The 18611-nt window shown below is 46.2% G+C and overlaps 1 protein-coding gene across 3 annotated transcripts; it reads left to right on the top strand.

Annotated features, from left to right (window-relative positions):
• On the top strand, positions 8667–15209 carry LOC106501731 (zinc finger protein 17). 3 transcript variants are annotated; one of them, XM_005693010.3, is made up of 3 exons: positions 8667–9148; positions 11694–11820; positions 13002–15209. In XM_005693010.3, exons 1-3 carry the CDS (start codon positions 9134–9136, stop codon positions 14468–14470), a joined length of 1611 nt encoding a protein of 536 aa, XP_005693067.2. In that variant the 5' UTR covers positions 8667–9133; the 3' UTR covers positions 14471–15209. The 3 variants fall into 3 exon arrangements, with proteins under 3 accessions (XP_005693067.2, XP_017918935.1, XP_017918934.1); XM_018063445.1 differs by having other exon boundaries at positions 8668–9019; XM_018063446.1 differs by lacking the exon at positions 11694–11820.

Raw genomic sequence — 18611 nt, 5'->3', positions numbered from 1 at the left:
GCAATATGCACATTGGTCCTTTTTCAGCGCCTGCCTGGCTGGTCTCCCTTTGTCCTTTAACCTGGTGTCCTTAGTTCTCTGGGGATCAGGCCCCTGTCTGGTCCCCACCAGGAAAATCTGAGCCAGTTCTCTCTGATTCTTCCGATTCTCTTCGGCCCTATATTCCCTTTCTTCCCGTCTGATCCGTTCCTCCCTCTCCTCGGGAGTCTCCCTATTATTAAAAACCCTTTTTGCCACCCTCACTAGATCTTGTATTGATTGCTCCCCTAGCCTGTCTATTTTCTGCAACTTTCTCCTGATGTCCGGGGCTGCCTGATTCACAAATGCTAGTATAACTGCCGCGTGTGATTCATCAGCCTGTGGGTCCATGGTATTGTCTGAAAGCTTCCATTAACCTCTCTAGGAAGGCTGCTGGGCTCTCAGTCGGTTCCTGTCTAACCAAATTTACCTTGGCCAAATTCGTTGGTTTCCTGGCGGCTGCTCGGAGGCCAGTCATAAGAGTCTGGCAGTACACTCGGAGATGCTCCCTACCTTCAGCGCGCTCGGAATCCCAGTGGGGTCGCGTCAGTGGAAATCCCTCATCAATCAAATTAGGCTGCATGGTGGGTCTTCCATCTACCCCTGGAACGTTTTTCCGTGCTTCCAACAGAATCCGTTCGCGTTCTTCTGTGGTGAAGAGCACCTGCAACAGCTGCTGACAATCATCCCAAGTGGGATTATGAGTGAAGAGGATAGATTCTAAAAGGTCAATGAGGCCCTGGGGTTTTTCTGAGAACAAAGGGGTCTGAGTTTTCCAATTATACAGATCACTAGTGGAAAAGGGCCAGTATTGGTATGTTCGTTCTCCGTCCGGGCGGGCCGGCCCTGCCCAAATGGGGAACGCCCGGACCGTCGAGGTGGGGGCCTCCGGGTCGCCATCGTCTGCCAAGCTGAGGACCCCCCTGGTCCTTCCTCGAGTCCCCTGAGCAGGGCCCCCTTCCTGGGTTGGGGCCGAAAGTTCAGTGTCTCTTCGTGCTCCTTCGGAAGATATCTGTGGTACCTGAGAGGGCAAAGGTGGGTGTACATAGGGAGGTGGGTAGAGATCGGTTTCCAGGTCAATTAGGTTAGGATATAGTGAGGATTTCTGGAATACCGGCTTCGCCCAGCCGTCGCGATCTTTATGCTCTTCCTCTTTAGATGCCTCCATGACAAATACCTGGTGGGGGGGGAAGGAGGGGAAGGGGAAATAAAGGGTTTCAGCCAGGCTGGTGGATTTTCCACCAAATCCTGCCAGACTAAGATGTAGGGTGTCTGGTCTGGATGTCCAGAAGGGCTAGGAGCGAGCACTTTTTCTTTGACAGCTCGAATAGTTGGCAGGCTGAGAGTTCCCTCTCGTGGCCAGCCGACATTAAAAGTAGGCCATTCAGAGGAGCAAAAAATTACTAATTTGTTTTTCTTTACCAGTACTGACAGGTCCTGTGCCCTAGACTTAAAATCAGAAAAATGGTTAGTTATAAGGGACAGAGGAGTGGAAGTTGCTTGCCCCATGATTACAGAGAAAAACACAGGAGACAAAATGAACACACAAAGAGCAGAGACAATGCCGGCACACACAAAGATACGACAAACAGAGGACAAGTACACATCGGCCGAGAACACAGTACTAGGTCTTCCTAGGGCCCCCTGGTTTCTCCTGTCCCTCTAGGTTACCTTACCAAAAGGCGTCCACTGCCCGCCAGATTCGGGATCGAGAAAGAAGCACTCTTCCTCTCCCCTGCAAAGCCAGCTGCCTTCCAGCGCGTCTGCTGGGCCTCAGCCTTATAATAGCTAGGGCGACTAACCTGCCCCTGACCAGACCTGACACTGGCGTTCGGGTACCTTTCCTCCAAGTGAGGATATCCCTTCTGCCAGGAGGGAGTTATTCTTCCCAGTTAAAGGGATCCCGGACGAGCCCCCAAATGTTGTGCCTGAAGTCCGTGTCCCCAAAACTGAGAAAATAAGACATCCACAGCAATGCAAACGCACAAAGGGGTTTTATTGCTAGCTCGAGCTAGGGCTCAGGTCTCATCCAGCACAGTGGAGTCTCGAGGAGAGCCCCGAGCTCTGAATCACATCTACTTTTATACAGACGGTTCTTTGTTCCTGTAACAGCATAGCTGATTGGCTAAACCGTATGAGCGTGGGGGACTTTTAAACCTCGCACCCCTATCTGGATTGGCTCAGGCCTGGTGCGGGCGGGGGGCTACCGGGATTTTTTTCTGATTGGTCGAGCTACACTGCCTGTGGAAGTTCCCAGTGCCTCAGCTTTCCTAGAGACTAAACCTCAGGCCTAGCCTGCCCCTTAGAGCCTGTCCTGGCTCCAGTTTGGTCCTAACCGAACCATGAGGGAAGCCCTCCAGTGGTCCATCTTGATCTTTCGCTTGTCCCAGTTGGGAGTCCCCTGAGGCTTGCTGAATCTGGGATGAGACATTTTCAAACGAGGCCAGGTGAGAAGACAAGGTGGTCTCAGGTTTTGTGTTGTCCCCTGAAGGGAATAAAATATACAAAAAGGCTTATATGTGATGGCAACATAGAAGAAAAATCTTACTAGAGAATGGGCTTTTGAGTGCAGTAAATATCAGAAAACCTCCATTTTAAAGTCCCATCTCATTTATCACCAGAAAATCCACATTGCAGACAGAATGAGTGCTGTGAATGAGTGCTGTGGGGAATTCTTTAGATATAACCACATTAAACAGAATCCACAGTGGAAAAGATCATATGAAAGGGTCTGTGCTACTGTACGGCACAGTGAACTATATTAAATATCTTGAAATGACATAAAATGAAAATATATATATGGAATCGCTTTGCTGTACACCTGAAACATTGTAAATCAACTATAATTTTTTAAGAAGTGAAAGACATTATGAGTTCAGAAGTTATGGTAAATTAGGTACAATGATAAACTCCTAGATTGCTGGGAGAAATATCAACAATCTCAGATATGCAGATGTACCAGTTTAATGGTAGAAAGGAGCAAGAAACCTCTAAATAAGGGTGAAAGAGGAGAGTGGAAAAAGCTGGCTTAAAACTCAACATTCAAAAAACTATGATCACGGAATTGGGTCCCATCACTTGATGGCAAATAGAAGGGGAAAAGGTGGAAGCAGTGGCAAGTTTTATTTTCTTAGACTCCAAAATCACTGAGGATGGGGACTGTAGCCATGAAATTAAAAAACAGTTTCTCCTTGGAAGAAAAACTATGACAAACCTAGGCATCATATTAAAAAGCAGAGAAATCAAAGAGTTGGACATGACTGAGGTAACTTAGCATGCAACCTTTTGCAGCTTTTCCAAGTGTGTGCGTATATGCTAAGTTGCTTCAGTCGTGTCCAACTCTTTGCGACCCTATGGATTGGAGGCCACCAGGCTCCTCTAGACTACCAGGCTCCTCTGTCCATGGGATTCTCCAGGCGAGAATAATTTTCCCGACCCAGGGATCAAACCCAGATCTCTTCTGTCTCTCTTACATTGGCAGACTGGTTCTTTACCACTTGTGCCACCTGGGAGTTCAGTTCAGTCACTCAGTCATGTCAGACTCTTTGCGGCCCCATGGACTGCAGCACGCCAGCCCTCCCTGTCCATCACCAACTGGCGGGGCTTGCTCAAACTCATGTCCATCTAATCAGTGATACCATCCAACCATCTCATTGTCTGTCCCATTCTCCTCCTGCCTTCAATCTTTCCCAGCATCAGGGTCTTTCCCAATGAGTCCGTTCTTCACATCAGGTGGCCTAAGTATTGTAGCTTCAGCTTCAGCATCAGTTCTTCCAATGAATATTCAGGACAGATTTCCTTTAGGATGGACTGGTTGGATCTCCTTGCTGTCCAAGGGACTCTCAAGAGTTTTCTCCAACACCACAGTTCAAAAGCATTGATTCTTCAGTGTTCAACTGTCTTTATGTTCCAACTCTCACATCCATACATGACTACTGGAAAAACCATAGCCTTGACTAGATGGACCTTTGTTGGCAAAGTAATGTCTCTGCTTTTTAATATGCTGTCTAGATTGGTCATTACTTTTCTTCCAAGGAGCAAGCGTCTTAATTTTATGGCCGCAGTCACCATCTGCAGTGATTTTGGGGCCCAAGAAAATAAACTCTGTCACTGTTCCCACAGTTTCCCCATCTCTTTGCCATGAAGTGATGGGACCAGAGGCCATGATCCTTGTTTTTTGAATGTTGAGTTTTAAGCCAGCTTTTTCAATCTCCTATTTCAGCTTCATGTAGAGGCTGTTTAGTTCCTCTTTGCTTTCTGCCATAAGAGTGGTGTCATTTGCATATCTGAGGTTATTGATATTTCTTCTGGCAATCTTGATTTCAGTTTGTGCTTCATCCAGCCTGGCATTCCTCATGATGGACTCTGTATATAAGCTAAATAAACAGGGTGATAATATACAGACTTGATGTTCTCCCTTCCACATTTTGAAACAGTCTGTTGGTCCATGTCTGGTTCTAACTGTTGCTTCTTGACCTGTATACAGATTTCTCAGGAGGCAGGTAAGGTGGTCTGGTATTCCCATCTTTTAAGAATTTTCCATAGTCTGTTGTGATCCACACAAAGGCTTTAGTGCAGTCAATGAATCAGAAGTAAATGTTTTCCCATAATTATCTTGTTTTTTCTATGATCCAACTGATGTTGGCAATTTGATCTCTGGCTCCTCTGCTTTTTCTAAATCCGGCTTGAACATCTGGAAGTTTACAGTTCATGTACTGCTGAAGCCTAGCATGGAAAATTTTGAGCATTACTTTGCTAGCATGTGAAATAAGTGCAGTTGGGATAGTTGAGCATTCTTTGGTGCTGCCCTTCTTTGTGATTGGAATGAAAACTGACCTTTTCCAGTCCTGTGGCCACTGTTGAGTTTTCCATATTTGCTGACACATTGAGTACAGCACTTTAACAGTATCCTCTTAGGATTATAAATACTTCAGCTGGAATTCCATCACTTCCACCAGCTTTCTTCTAGTGATGCTTCCTAAGCCCCACTTGACTTCACCCTCCAAGATGTCTGGCTCTAGGTGAGAGATCACACCACTATGGTTATCTAGGTCATTAAGATCCTATAATCCGAGGTCAGGGGTGGCAGCCGAGAGGAGCTACCCCACATCTGAGGTCAGGGGCGGTGGCTGAGAGTGCCAGGCTGAGACAGTGCAGGACCAGCTGAGACGAGCTACTCCACATCCGAAGTCAGGGGCGGCGGCCGAGAGGAGCTACACCACGTCCAAGGAGCGATGGCTGCATGGGCGCAGGAGGGCCTAGAGGAGCTATTCCACGTTCAAGGTCAGGAGGGGCGGCAGTGAGGAGATACCCCTCATCCAAGGTAAGGAACAGCGTCTGTGCTTTGCTGGAGCAGCCGTGAAGAGATACCCCACATCCAAGGTAAGAGAAACCCAAGTAAAAGGATAAGAGTTGCAAGAGGGCATCAGAGGGAGACACACTGAAACCATAATCACAGAAAACTAGTCAATCTAATCACACTAGGACCACAGCCTTGTCTAACTCAATGAAACTAAGCCATGGCCTGTGGGGCCACCCAAGACAGGCGGGTCATGGTGGAGAGGTCTGACAGAATGTGGTCCACTGGAGAAGGGAATGGCAAACCACTTCAGTATTCTTGCCTTGAGAACCCCATGAACAGTAGGAAAAGGCAAAATGATAGGATACTGAAAGAGGAACTCCCTGGGTCGGTAGGTGCCCAATATGCCACTGGAGATCAGTGGAGATATAACTCCAGAAAGAATGAAGGGATGGAGCCAAAGCAAAAACAATACCCAGTTGTGGCTGTGACCAGTGATCGAAACAAGGGCCAATGCTGTAAAGAGCAATATTGCATAGGAACCTGGAATGTTAGGTCCATGAATCAAGGCAAATTGGAAGTGGTCAAACAGGAGATGGCAAGAGTGAACGTCGACTAGGAATCAGCGAGCTAGAATGGACTGGAATGGGTGAATTTAACTCAGATGACCATTATATCTACTACTGTGGGCAGGAATCACTCAGAAGAAATGGAGTAGCCATCATGGTCAACAAAAGAGTTCGAAATGCAGTACTTGGATGCAATCTCAAAAACGACAGAATGATCTCTGTTCGTCTCCAAGGCAAATCATTCAATATCAGAGTAATCCAAGTCTATGCCCCAACCAGTAATGCTGAAGAAGCTGAAGCTGAACGGTTCTATGAAGACTTACAAGACATTTTAGAACTAACACCCAAAAAAGATGTCCTTTTCATTCTAGGGGACTGGAATGCAAAAGTAGGAACTCAAGAAACACCTGGAGTAACAGGCAAATTTGGCCTTGGAATGCGGAATGAAGCAGGGCAAAGACTAATAGACTTTTGCCAAGAGAACACATTGGTCATAGCAAACACCCTCTTCCAACAACCCAAAAGAAGACTCTACACATGGACATCATCAGATGGTCAACACTGAAATCAGATTGATTATATTCTTTGCAGCCAAAGATGGAGAGGCTCTATACAGTCAACAAAAATAAGACCGGGAGCTAACTGTGGCTCAGATCATGAACTCCTTATTGCCAAATTCAGACTTAAATTGAAGAAAATAGGGAAAACCACTATACCATTCAGGTATGACCTAAAACAAATCCCTTATGATTATACAGTGGAAGTGAGAAATAGATTTAAGGGACTAAATCTGATAGATAGAGTGCCTGATGAACTATGGAATGAGGTTCGTGACATTGGACAGGAGACAGGGATCAAGACCATCCCCATGGAAAAGAAATGCAAAAAACCAAAATGGCTGTCTGCAGAGGTCTTACAAATAGCTGTGAAAAGAAGAGAAGCGAAAAGCAAAGGAGAAAAGGAAAGATATAAGCATCTGAATGCACAGTTCCAAAGAACAGCAAGAAGAGATAAGAAAGCTTTCCTCAGCAATCAGTGCAAAGAAATAGAGGAAAACAACAGAATGGGAAAGACTAGAGATCTCTTCAAGAACATTAGAGATACCAAGGGAACATTTCATGCAACGATGGGCTCGATAAAGGACAGAAATAGTCTGGACCTAACAGAAGCAGAAGATATTAAGAAGAGGTGGCAAGAATACACAGAAGAACTGTACAAAAAAGATCTTCACGACCCAGATAATCACAATGGTGTGATCACTCACCTAGAGCCAGACATCTTGGAATGTGAAGTCAAGTGGGCCTTAGAAAGCATCACTATGAACAAAGGTAGTGGAGGTGATGGAATTCCAGTTGAGCTATTTCAAATCCTGAAAGATGATGCTGTGATAGTGCTGCACTCAATATGCCAGCAAATTTGGAAAACTCAGCAGTGGCTATAGGACTGGAAACATCAGTTTTCATTCCAGTCCCAAAGAAAGGCAATGCCAAAGAATGCTCAAACTACCGCACAACTGCACTCATCTCACATGCTAGTAAAGTAATGCTCAAAATTCTCCAAGCCAGGATTCAGCAGTACGTGAACCATGAAGTTCCAGATGTTCAAGCTGGTTTTAGAAAAGGCAGAGGAACCAGAGATCAATTTGCCAACATCCGCTGGATCATCAAAAAAGCAAGAGAGTTCCAGAAAAACATCTATTTCTGCTTTATTGACTATGCCAAAGCCTTTGACTGTGTGGATCACAATAAACTGTGAAAATTTCTGAAAGAGATGGGAATACCAGACCACCTGACCTGCCTCTGGAGAAACCTATATGCAGATCAGGAAGCAACAGTTAGAACTGGACATGGAACAACAGACTGGTTCCAAATAGGAAAAGGAGTACATCAAGGCTGTATATTGTCACTGCTTATGTAACTTCTATGCAGAGTACATCATGAGAAACGCTGGGCTGGAAGAAGCACAAGCTGGAATCAAGATTGCTGGGAGAAATATCAATCACCTCAGATATGCAGATGATACCACCCTTGTGGCAGAAAGTAAAGAGGAACTAAAAACCTCTTGATGAAAGTGAAAGAGGAGAGTCAAAAATTTGGCTTAAAGCTCAACATTCAGAAAATGAAGATCATTGCATCTGGTCCCATCACTTCATGGCAAAGAGATGGGGAAACAGTGTCAGACTTTATTTTTGGGGGCTCCAAAATCAGTGCAGCTGGTGACTGCAGCCATGAAATGAAAAGACGCTTACTCCTTGGAAGGAAGGTTATGACCACCCTAGATAACATATTCAAAAGCAGAGACATTACTTTGCCAACAAAGGTCCGTCTAGTCAAGGCTACGGTTTTTCAGTGGTCATGTATGGATGTGAGAGTTGGACTGTGAAGAAAGCTGAGCGCCAAAGAATTGATGCTTTTGAACTGTGTTGTTGGAGAAGACTCTTGAGAGTCCCTTGGACTGCAAGGAGATCCAACCAGTCCATTCTAAAGGAGATCAACCCTGGGATTTCTTTGGAAGGAATGATGCTAAAGCTGAAGCTCCAGTACTTTGGCCACCTCATGCGAAGAGTTGACTCATTGGAAAAGACTCTGATGCTGGGAGGGATTGGGGGCAGGAGGAGAAGGGGACGACAGAGGATGAGATGGCTGGATGGCATCACGGACTCGATGGACGTGAGTCTGAGTGAACTCCGGGAGTTGGTGATGGACAGGGAGGCCTGGTGTACTGCGATTCATGGGATCGCGAAGAGTCGGACACGACTGAGCGACTGAAATGAACTGACTTGAAGATCTCCTTTGTACAGTTCCTCTGTGTATTCGTGCCACCTCCTCTCTACATCTTAAGAGACTGGCAACTCCGTTTCCCAGCGCGCCAGAGGGACTCTAGGCAACTCTGAGAGTTGATAGGCGTTGCGCCAGCGGAAACTACATTACCCAGAAATCTCTGCAATGCTAGGCGGTGTAGGCTGAGCCAAAAAAAGCTGAAGAGAGCCTCGCATACGTTCGTACGCATCGCCTGGGGGCGGGACTTCCGGCGTTTGCCTTTAGTCTTTGAGCTGCTGTCCAGCCGCTCACTTGTTCAGGGGTTTTCAGTCGCATGGTGGGCACCGAAGAGACGGAGCGGAAAGCGAGAGGAGGTGCGTTGGCCCCGCTGCCCAGTGGCGGCTGTGAGTCCCCCTGAGCCCGTAGTTGACGGCAGTGCCCTCGGTCCGTCCTCGCTCTTCCCACGACCGGCGACCGAGGCCGCGGCGATGACGCCGGCTCAGGTGGGTTCTCCGTCTCCCGGCCCCCACCCGGCCTGACTCCAGCTTCCGAGTCCCAGATCCGGCCGGAGTGGCCCTGTCAGCCATGGAGTCCAGAACTGAGGGCAGCCTTGTGAGGGGTCGCCCTTCAGCCAGTGGACAGGGGTAAGGGATAGAGTTCCCTCGGGGGCGACGGTGCACGGCTTGCAGACGCTCCCGAGTCCGGAGCACTGGGAAAACTTGGGGTCACTTTTTTTCGGGGACAGAGGGGGACGAGCTGTCTCACCTGAAACGACATCCTAAGCGGATGGGAATCCTGGAAGGTTGGGAAGGGAATGAGGAAGACAGGACCTGTGATATTGTGATTTAGAAGCAATAGATGTGTTCATTCGGATGATCATAATGTATTTCCCTTGTGTATTTGGTCTTGATCCACAGTTGTAGACTCAGAACTGCCAGGACACTTGGAATTTCCTAAGTGTTGAGAGTGATTGTGTCTTGTAATGTGAGTGAGCTGACTTGTGGAAGCACCTCAAGATGGTAGCTGATTACCAGGAGAACCAATTTTAGAATTTGAGGGCTGCCTGTTTCAGTCCCACCTCACGCCCGTTCAAGGAGAGGAGAGGGTCTGGACGTTGAATCTGGCTCCCATAGCCAATTATTATTATTATTTTAAAAATAGTTTTATATATTTTTGGCAGTTTGGGGTCTTCCTTGCTGCCCACTGGGCTTTCTCTAGTTGCGGTGGGGGCGGGGGTGGGAACTACTGTTACGTGCACAGGTTTCTCAACTGCAGTAGCTTCTCATATTGGGGAGCATGGGCTCTAGGTCTGTGCAGTACTTGCCACACGTGGGCTCAGTAGTTGTGGTTCCCAGGCTCTAGAGTGCAGGCTCAGTACTTGTACCACACGGCCTTAGTTCCTCTGAGGCCTGTGGGATCTTCCCGGATCAGGGATGAAACCCACGTTTCCCCGCATTGGCAGGTAGATTTATTACCATTGACCCACCAGGGAAGCCCCCAAAGACAATTATTGAATCAGTCTTGCCTGTATAATGGAGCCATTAAAAAACCCCAAAAGGCCAGGGTTCGGAGAGCTTCCAGTTTGGGAAGATAAGGAGGTGCTGTTGAGGTGAAGTTCCAGAGAATGTGGAAGCTCCCTTCCACCTGTCTGTTCTTGAGCTGTGCGCTTTCATAATCAACCAGTAGTCTAGTAAGTAAAGTGTTCTTTTCATTTCTGGGACCTGTACTAGCAGTTTATTCAAACCCAAGAAAGGGGTCTTGGGAATGTGTGATTTATACCCTGTGAGTCAGAAGCTCAAGTGAGGGCCTGAGACTAGAGGTGAGGGCACCGATGGGTGTAGGAGGGAGCAGCCCTGCTATAGGATGGATTCTGGCCTGTGTGTAGAAGGATCCATTCAGTTGGACTCAGGAGCTGACCTGGGAAGGAGGTTGAGTGGTGAGTTGGTATAGATTCTCCCCACTGCAAGGCTTCACAGGCCCTTAAAACCACTCCCTATAGAACACGGCAGAGGTCACCTGAGCTACTGGAGCAGCCGGTCCCAGACCAGGGCACTGCCTCATCTCCTCAAGCCCTCAGAGCAAGAGGGGTGGTGCGCTGTCCAGCCCAGGGCTCCCTGCAGCTCCCTCCAGGCTACTGTGTTACAGGCAGGCTCGAAAGGACTAGTAGCTGATTCGCTTGCTCAGTGCCTTCCTGCACCTCATTAACTTAAGAGTACATGACAGTTACTGACTTAAACACTAATGAACCGATATCCCTCTAAATATACACATGTAGGTAGGCTATTAGAAATGAACATATTGAGTTAGTTAAATTTATCCAGACACTTAATCATTGGTTTGCATGATAATATACATTTACGTATTTGCTTACAATGTGAAATTTTACTTCTCACATCTTAAAACCTTAAAAAGTAGGAAAAATACACACCCAAATTTTAAAACTGTACCAATTCATTTCCACTGAAAGTGCACACAAAACCCTTGGTTGTGTGGATGGTACCACTGACACATAGTGTGTACTTCTTATGTTTAATATCAGTCTCAGCCCTCTGAATTGAAACCATCCTTATTCCCATTTTACAGATGGAGACACTGAGGCCCTTGTGCCTTCTAAAATACTGACTTGGTTTGTGAGAGTTCGATAAGGAGGTGGTTCAGACCACAGAGGGGTTCCCAGGTGGCTCATTGTAAAAGAATCCACCTGCCAATGCAGGAGACACAAGAGACATGGGTTCAATACCAGGGGTGGGAAAATCCCCTGGAGGTGGGCAGGGCAACCACTCTAGTATTCCTGCCTTGAGAATTCCAAGGGCAGAGGAGCCTGGCAGACTGCAGTCCATGGGGTCACAAAGAGTAGGACACAACTACTGAGTGACTGAGTGCTCATACATGTCAGACCACAGACTCCAAATGGCAGGGGAGATATAAACACATTTGGTGGTTAGTTTGACCCTGGAATTGGTGGATGAAGAGTAGACCAATACAAAATTGAAGGAAATACTGCACGTGCAGCTGCTTATGGGGTGAACTATCTTAATTTTATTACAGGGCCTTGTGGTCTTTGAGGATGTGGCCATATATTTCTCCCAGGAGGAGTGGGGACTTCTTGATGAGGCTCAGAGACTCCTGTACTATCAAGTGATGGTGCAGAACATTGCACTTCTGTCCTCTGTAGGTAAGGCCCCCCTGCCCACCACAGTATCCTGGGCTGGGCTTTGCTTTTCATCACTTTCTAGGGGTGCCTCTGACCTTCCCACAATTGGTTCTCATTCTGTAGGTTGTTTTCTTGTTTCATTTATGGTTTCCTCTGTGTGCAAAAGCTTGTAAATTTGAATAGGTCCCATTTCTTGATTTTTGTTTTTATTTCTGTCACGTTGGGAGACTGACCTAAGAAAATACTGGTCTGATTTATGTCAGAGAATGTTTCTGATTTATGTCAGAGAATGTTTTGCCTATGTTTTCTTCTAGGAGTTTTATGGTGTCATGACTTATCTTTAAGTCTAAAACCCATTTTGAGTTCGTTTCGTGTCTGGTGAGAGGGAGTGTTCTACTTCATTGATCTACCACTGGAATGTTTAGACCCTCCTTTATCCTTGTGTTGATCATTTCAGAGTATGGGATTTCATACAGTGGGCCCCATCCCTCTCCCAGTCTTTCCTCTTTGAGTGGTCCCTTCAGGCCCAGGTGGTTGCTTACCCTGAGCAATAGGAGGGCCCTGGGTGCCTGACAGGTTGGACATTATTTCCATAAGGTCAGGAGAGGCTCAAGAGCACATGGCCCTGGTACGTGGGAGTGAGGAAATGGTGAGACGTCAGAGCTGGGGTCCTGTCACACGGGGCATGTGTCCTATATCCAGTAGTGTGTGGTGCCAGAGTCCACACCTCACTTCCTCCTTTTCTTTCCAATTGATTTTTTGACTCTTCACTTTTGGCCCTGGCTCTCATCCATTCCTTTCCACTGCTCCTTTTGCTGTGTTCTCAACATAAGCTCCATTTAAAGTGGTGGAACATATGCATGCATCCTTAAATACTCCTTGTAGTCCAACTGCCATGTTGCATTTAGACATTTGGGGTCTGGACAGAGCCTTCTACACATTGCTCACCAGTTGCCAGTAGTCAGGCCTTGTTGAAGTGAGCTGTAGACCTTCCTCCCTCCCTGCACCATACCCCTTCCTCCTGCCCTGGCCTGTCAGCTGTCTGGGCTCTGCCCTCAAATGAGCCTCCCAGTCTCCACTCTGCACCCCAGGGCTTCCTCACATGGGCTCTAGCCCCAGGCCTCTGCAATCCCATAGACTTATCACTGGGCCGGTCTGAGACACACTGATGGGACTGCCTTTGTTGGCATCTCTCCTTCCAGGTTATCAGCATACCACCCAGCATGAGGTGGCCCTTTCAGAGCAGCATGATATGGCTGCATGGTCACAGGTCAAGACTCCACAGCCAGGCCCATGCATCGAGAAGCGTCACCCCTGTAAGACGTGTGGCCCACTCTTGAAAGACACTTTGCGCCTGGCTGGGCACGGTGGGACACAGCCTGAGCAGGAGGTATCTGCATGTGGGGAGAGTCCCTCCCAGCATCCAAAGGAGCCACGTCAAAGGAGACCCCTTGGATGGGGTGAAGGGAAGACTTTCTGTGTGAAGAACGACAGTGTTCACGTGACAGATCAGACCTGGCCATGTCGGGTGAGAGGGCAGGAGTTCCTAGCCCAATCCAGCATTCTCCAGCACCAGGCCCCTCACACGGAAGGGAAACCACACAGTGACATGGAGGGCAGGGCAGCCTCTGAAAGTGGACAGAATGATGACAAGTGCAGTGAATGTGGGAAGACCTTTAGCCAAGAACACACAATTGTTGAGCACCAGAAAAACCTTTGCTGTGAAAGCCGGAAGACCTTCATCAGAAAGTTCCACCTGGTTCAGCAGCAGAAAACCAACACTGAGACAAGACTCTCTGAGCAACTTGGATGTGGAAGGTTTTCTGCACAAAACTCTGGCTTCGCTGCACACCATAGAGTTCACACTAGGTCAGTGCCTTATGAGTGCAGCCAGTGTGGGAAGTGCGTTAAGGACAGCTTCACACTCACTGTTCATCAGAGAGTTCACACAGGAGAAAAGCCATATAAATGCAGTGAGTGTGGGAAATTCTTTAGGTACAGCTTCACGCTCAAAAGACATCAGGGAGTTCACATTGGAGAAAAACCATATGAGTGCAGTGTGTGCAAGAAATTTTTTGTAGACAGCTCCAGGCTCATTATTCATCAGAGAGTTCACACTCGGGGAAGGCGTTTTGAATGCAGCAAATGTGGGAAATTCTTTAGGTACCGCTTCACACTTGAGAGGCATCAGAAAGCGCACATTGGAGAGAGGCCTTATGAGTGCAGCTTATGTGGGAAACTCTTTAGGCATAACTCAAATCACATCAGGCATCGGAGAAATCACACTGGAGAAAGACCTTATGAGTGCAGTGTATGTGGTAGATTCTTCAGTCAAAACTCCCACCTCATTCGGCACCAAAACGTCCACACCAGAGAAAAATCTTATGAATGTAGCAAATGCGGGAAATTCTTTATGGACAGCTCCACCCTCATTATTCATCAGAGAGTCCACACTGGAGAAAAGCCTTATGAGTGCAGAGAATGTGGGAAAGTCTTTAGGTACAACTCCAGCCTCATTAAACATCGGAGAGTTCACACTGGGGAAAGGCCTTATGAATGTGTCAGCTGTGGGAGAGGCTTTAGCCAAAACTCCCATCTCCTTCGACACCAAGAAGTTCACACTAAAGAGTATTGCAAACAGGGGAAGACTTCAAAGCAAAGTCTGGTCTGATTTAGCACTGGGATGGACTGCTATATAGGTGTTTAAAATTTTTTTAATTGTTGTGAAGTGCATGTAACATAGAATTTACAGTCAACCATATTTAAGTGTAAGTTCAGTAGTAATAATACATTCACATTGTGCACAAATATTCAAAAGTCTTTTCATCTGATAAAACTAAACCCATCAGACAGCAATTCTTCGTCCCCCCTCTTATTGACTGACAACAACTATTCTGCTTTCCGTGTATGAATTGTTCTCAGTGGGTAACTTATATAAGAGTCATCAAGTTATTCTTCTTTGGTGGCTGGCATATTTAACTGAGCATAATGTTCTTAGGGTTCCTCCATGTTGTAGCATGTGTCAGAATTTCATTCCTATTTTGAGTAATGCTCCATCTTCTGTACATGGTACTTTTTCTGTTTCCTTTCATCATTGGGCACTTGAGTTGCTTTCCCTATTTGGCTGTTGTATGTAATGCTGTTATAAATATGATGGCATAAATATTTCTTTGAGGCCCTGCTTTCAATCCTTTTAAGGTATATTCCCAGACAGAGTTTTTGGATCATATAGTAATTCAATATTTATTTCTTTTGAGGAACTGAGGGGCTGTTTTCCGTGGTAGTTGGACTGTTTTACATTGATGCAGCTCGAGGTTTCCAATTTCTCTACACTCTCAGCAATATTTTTATTTTCTCCTTGTTTTATTTTTTATAACACTATCCTATGATGCTGTGAAAGTGCTGCACTCAATATGCCAGCAAATTTGGAAAACTCAGCAGTGGCCACAGGACTGGAAAAGGTCAGTTTTCTTTCCAATTCCAAAGAAAGGCAATGCCAAAGAATGTTCAAACTACTGCACAATTGCACTCATCTCACATGCTAGTAAAGTAATACTCAGAATTCTCCAAGCCAGGCTTCAGCAATACGTGAACTCCCTGACGTTCAAGCTGGTTTTAGAAAAGGCAGAGGAACCAGAGATCAAATTGCCAACATCCGCTGGATCATGGAAAAAGCAAGAGAGTTCCAGAAAAACATCTATTTCTGCTTTATTGACTATGCCAAAGCCTTTGACTGTGTGGATCACAGTAAACTGTGCAAAATTCTTCAAGAGATGGGAATACCAGACCACCTGACCTGCCTCTTGAGAAATCTGTATGCAGGTCAGGAAGCAACAGTTAGAACTGGACATGGAACAACAGACTGGTTCCAAATAGGAAAAGGAGTACATCAAGGCTGTATATTGTCACCCTGCTTATGTAACTTCTATGCAGAGTACATCATGAGAAACGCTGGACTGGAAGAAACACAAGCTGGAATCAAGATTGCTGGGAGAAACATCAATCACCTCAGTTATGCAGATGACACTACCCTTATGGCAGAAAGTGAAGAGGAACTAAAAGGCCTCTTGATGAAAGTGAAAGAGGAGAGCGAAAAAGTTGGCCTAAAGCTCAACATTCAGAAAACGAAGCTCATGGCATCCGGTCCCATCACTTCATGGGAAGTAGATGGGGAAACAGTGGAAACAGTGTCAGACTTTATTTTTTGGGGCTCCAAAAATCACTGCAGATGGTGACTGCAGCCATGAAATTAAGACACTTACTCCTTGGAAGGAAAGTTATGACCAACCTAGATAGTATATTCAAAAGCAGAGACATTACTTTGCCGACTAAGGTCCGTCTAGTCAAGGCTATGGGTTTTCCTGTGATCATGTATGGATGTGAGAGTTGGACTGTGAAGAAAGCTGAGCACCGAAGAATTGATGCTTTTGAACTGTGGTGTTGGAGAAGACTCTTGAGAGTCCCTTGGACTGCAAGGAGATCCAACCAGTCCATTCTGAAAGAGATCAACCCTGGGATTTCTTTGGAAGAAATGATGCTAAAGCTGAAACTCCAGTACTTTGGCCACCTCATGGGAAGAGTTGACTCATTGGAAAAAACTCTGATGCTGGGAGGGATTGGAGGCGGGAGGAGAGGGGGTCGACCGAGGATGAGATGGCTGGATGGCATCACCGACTCGATGGACATGAGTTTGAGTGAACTCTGGGAGATGGTGATGGACAGGGAGGCCTGGCGTGCTGCGATTCATGGGATCGCAGAGTTGGACACGACTGAGCGACTCAACTGAACTGAAGTGACATGAGGTGATATTTCATTGTGATTTTGATTTGCATTTAATGATGTTGAACAGTTTTTCATCTCCTTGTTGGCTGTTTGTATTAGTCCTTTGAGAAAATGTCTCTTCTGATCCATTGCCCATTTTTTAATGTTATTATGGTCATTGTTATTGTTATTTAGATATTAGAGTTCTTATATATTCTGTGTATTAACTTATTAAATAGTTTGCAAATATTTTCTTCCACTCTGAGGGTTGTCTTTTCACTGTGTCTACTTAGTGATTTTTTTTTTTTACACAAAAATACTCCAGTATTCTGGCCTGGAGTCCATGGGGTCACAGAGAGTTGGACACAACTGAGTGACTTTCACTCTCACTTGCTTTATCTGGAGTATCGCCAGCCATTTGAGCCCTTTGGTAAGAATTCATGCCCCACCCCCTTAGTTGGTTACGGTGTGGACATCACCTAGCTTTGCCAGAGGACTGGATCTGGCTTTGCTGGCAGTTTTCAGAGGTTTCCCTTGTTCAGGGTCATTAGTGATTGTCTCCTGATAGTCTTGACAGATTTTTCCAGCCTCCATTTTATCCACTCCTCAAACTCCAGGCTAACCTTCCTGGTTCTTGCAATAAAGTTCTTTTTTTTTTTTTTTAATTGAAGTATAGTTCATTTACAATGTTGGGTTAATTACTGCTACACAGCAAAGTGACCAATTATACATATATATTCTTTTTTAAAAATATCCTTTTCAAGTATGGTTTATAATAGGGTATTAAATAGAGTTACCTGTACTTTACAGTAGGATCTTGTTGTTTATCCATTCTATGTATAAAAGTTTACATCTGCTAATCCTAACTTCCTATTCCATTCCTCCCCTCAGTCTTATTGTTTAAGGCATTTTTACTATTTAACTTTTTATGCCCTAAAGGAAATAGCAGGAGGACAACAAACGGCTCTCAGTGTAAATCTGGCCTGTTTGTATTGCTTCCTGAGACTTCCTAGGAAAATCTGAAGGGCCCCTGCACCAGGATCTCATGCCCTAGATGTGAAAATTATTTGTGGATCCACAGTCACTTGGGGCAGATGGTTTGCAAACAGCGGTATTTGGCAGTAGCCTGAGTTGGGGCCCTTAAAGTTAGTGAATGTCCCATGGCAAAATTGAAAGAGAGCTGTCTTCTGAGATCCGCCGTAGGAGCTGTGTGTCCTGAAGAAAAAAACTCATGTAGGTATATGTCCATGGACTTAAGATCTCAGAAGGCCTAGGGGTGGGAACCATATTGTGTACAGAAACAGTGACTGGGTTAATAGGGACTGGGGGGAGATTGCAACAATGTAGAATTGATAAAGTGAAGTCGCTCAGTCGTGTCCAACTCTTTGAGACCCCATGGAGTGTAGTCTACCAGGCTCCTCCATCCATGGAATTTTCCAGGCAAGAGTACTGGAGTGGGTTGCCACTTCCTTCTTCAGGGGCTCTTTCCGACCCAGGGATCGAACCTGGATCTCCTGCATTGCAGGCAGATGCTTTACCATCTGAACCACCAGGGAAGCCCTTTAGAATGGATAAGCCCCTTCCAAACGGGCATGTGTTCCAGTAACTGGCTAAGTGGGAAGAGAGTGTACAGAATGAAGGACCTACAGTCCAGTCCATGGAAGTCTAGGTGCATCCCCTTTAAGAAATCTGAAACCCACAAGGCTTCCCGTGTAGCTCAGACAGTAAAGACTCTGCCTGCAATGGAGGAGATCTGGGTTTGATTACTGGGTTGGGAAGATCCCCCAGAGAAGGAAATGGCAACCCACTCCAGTATTCTTGCCTGGAGAATCCCCATGGACAGAGGAGCCTGGCGGGCTACAGTCCACAGGGTCACAAGAGTCAGACACGACTTAGAGACTAAACCACTACCACCACCACAGTCCAGTCCATGGAAATCTAGGTGCATCCCCTTTAAGAAACCTGAAACCCCGCCTGCACCTCAGAGCCTAAGGATCCTCCTCTCCAGCAACTTTTCCCTGGTATGCGGGAACCTTTTCCGGATCTGGGGA

This window comes from Capra hircus, chromosome 18, assembly GCF_001704415.2.
Source record: "Capra hircus breed San Clemente chromosome 18, ASM170441v1, whole genome shotgun sequence".
NCBI classification, from domain to species: domain Eukaryota; kingdom Metazoa; phylum Chordata; class Mammalia; order Artiodactyla; family Bovidae; genus Capra; species Capra hircus.
This window is presented reverse-complemented; position numbering and strand designations above follow the sequence as displayed.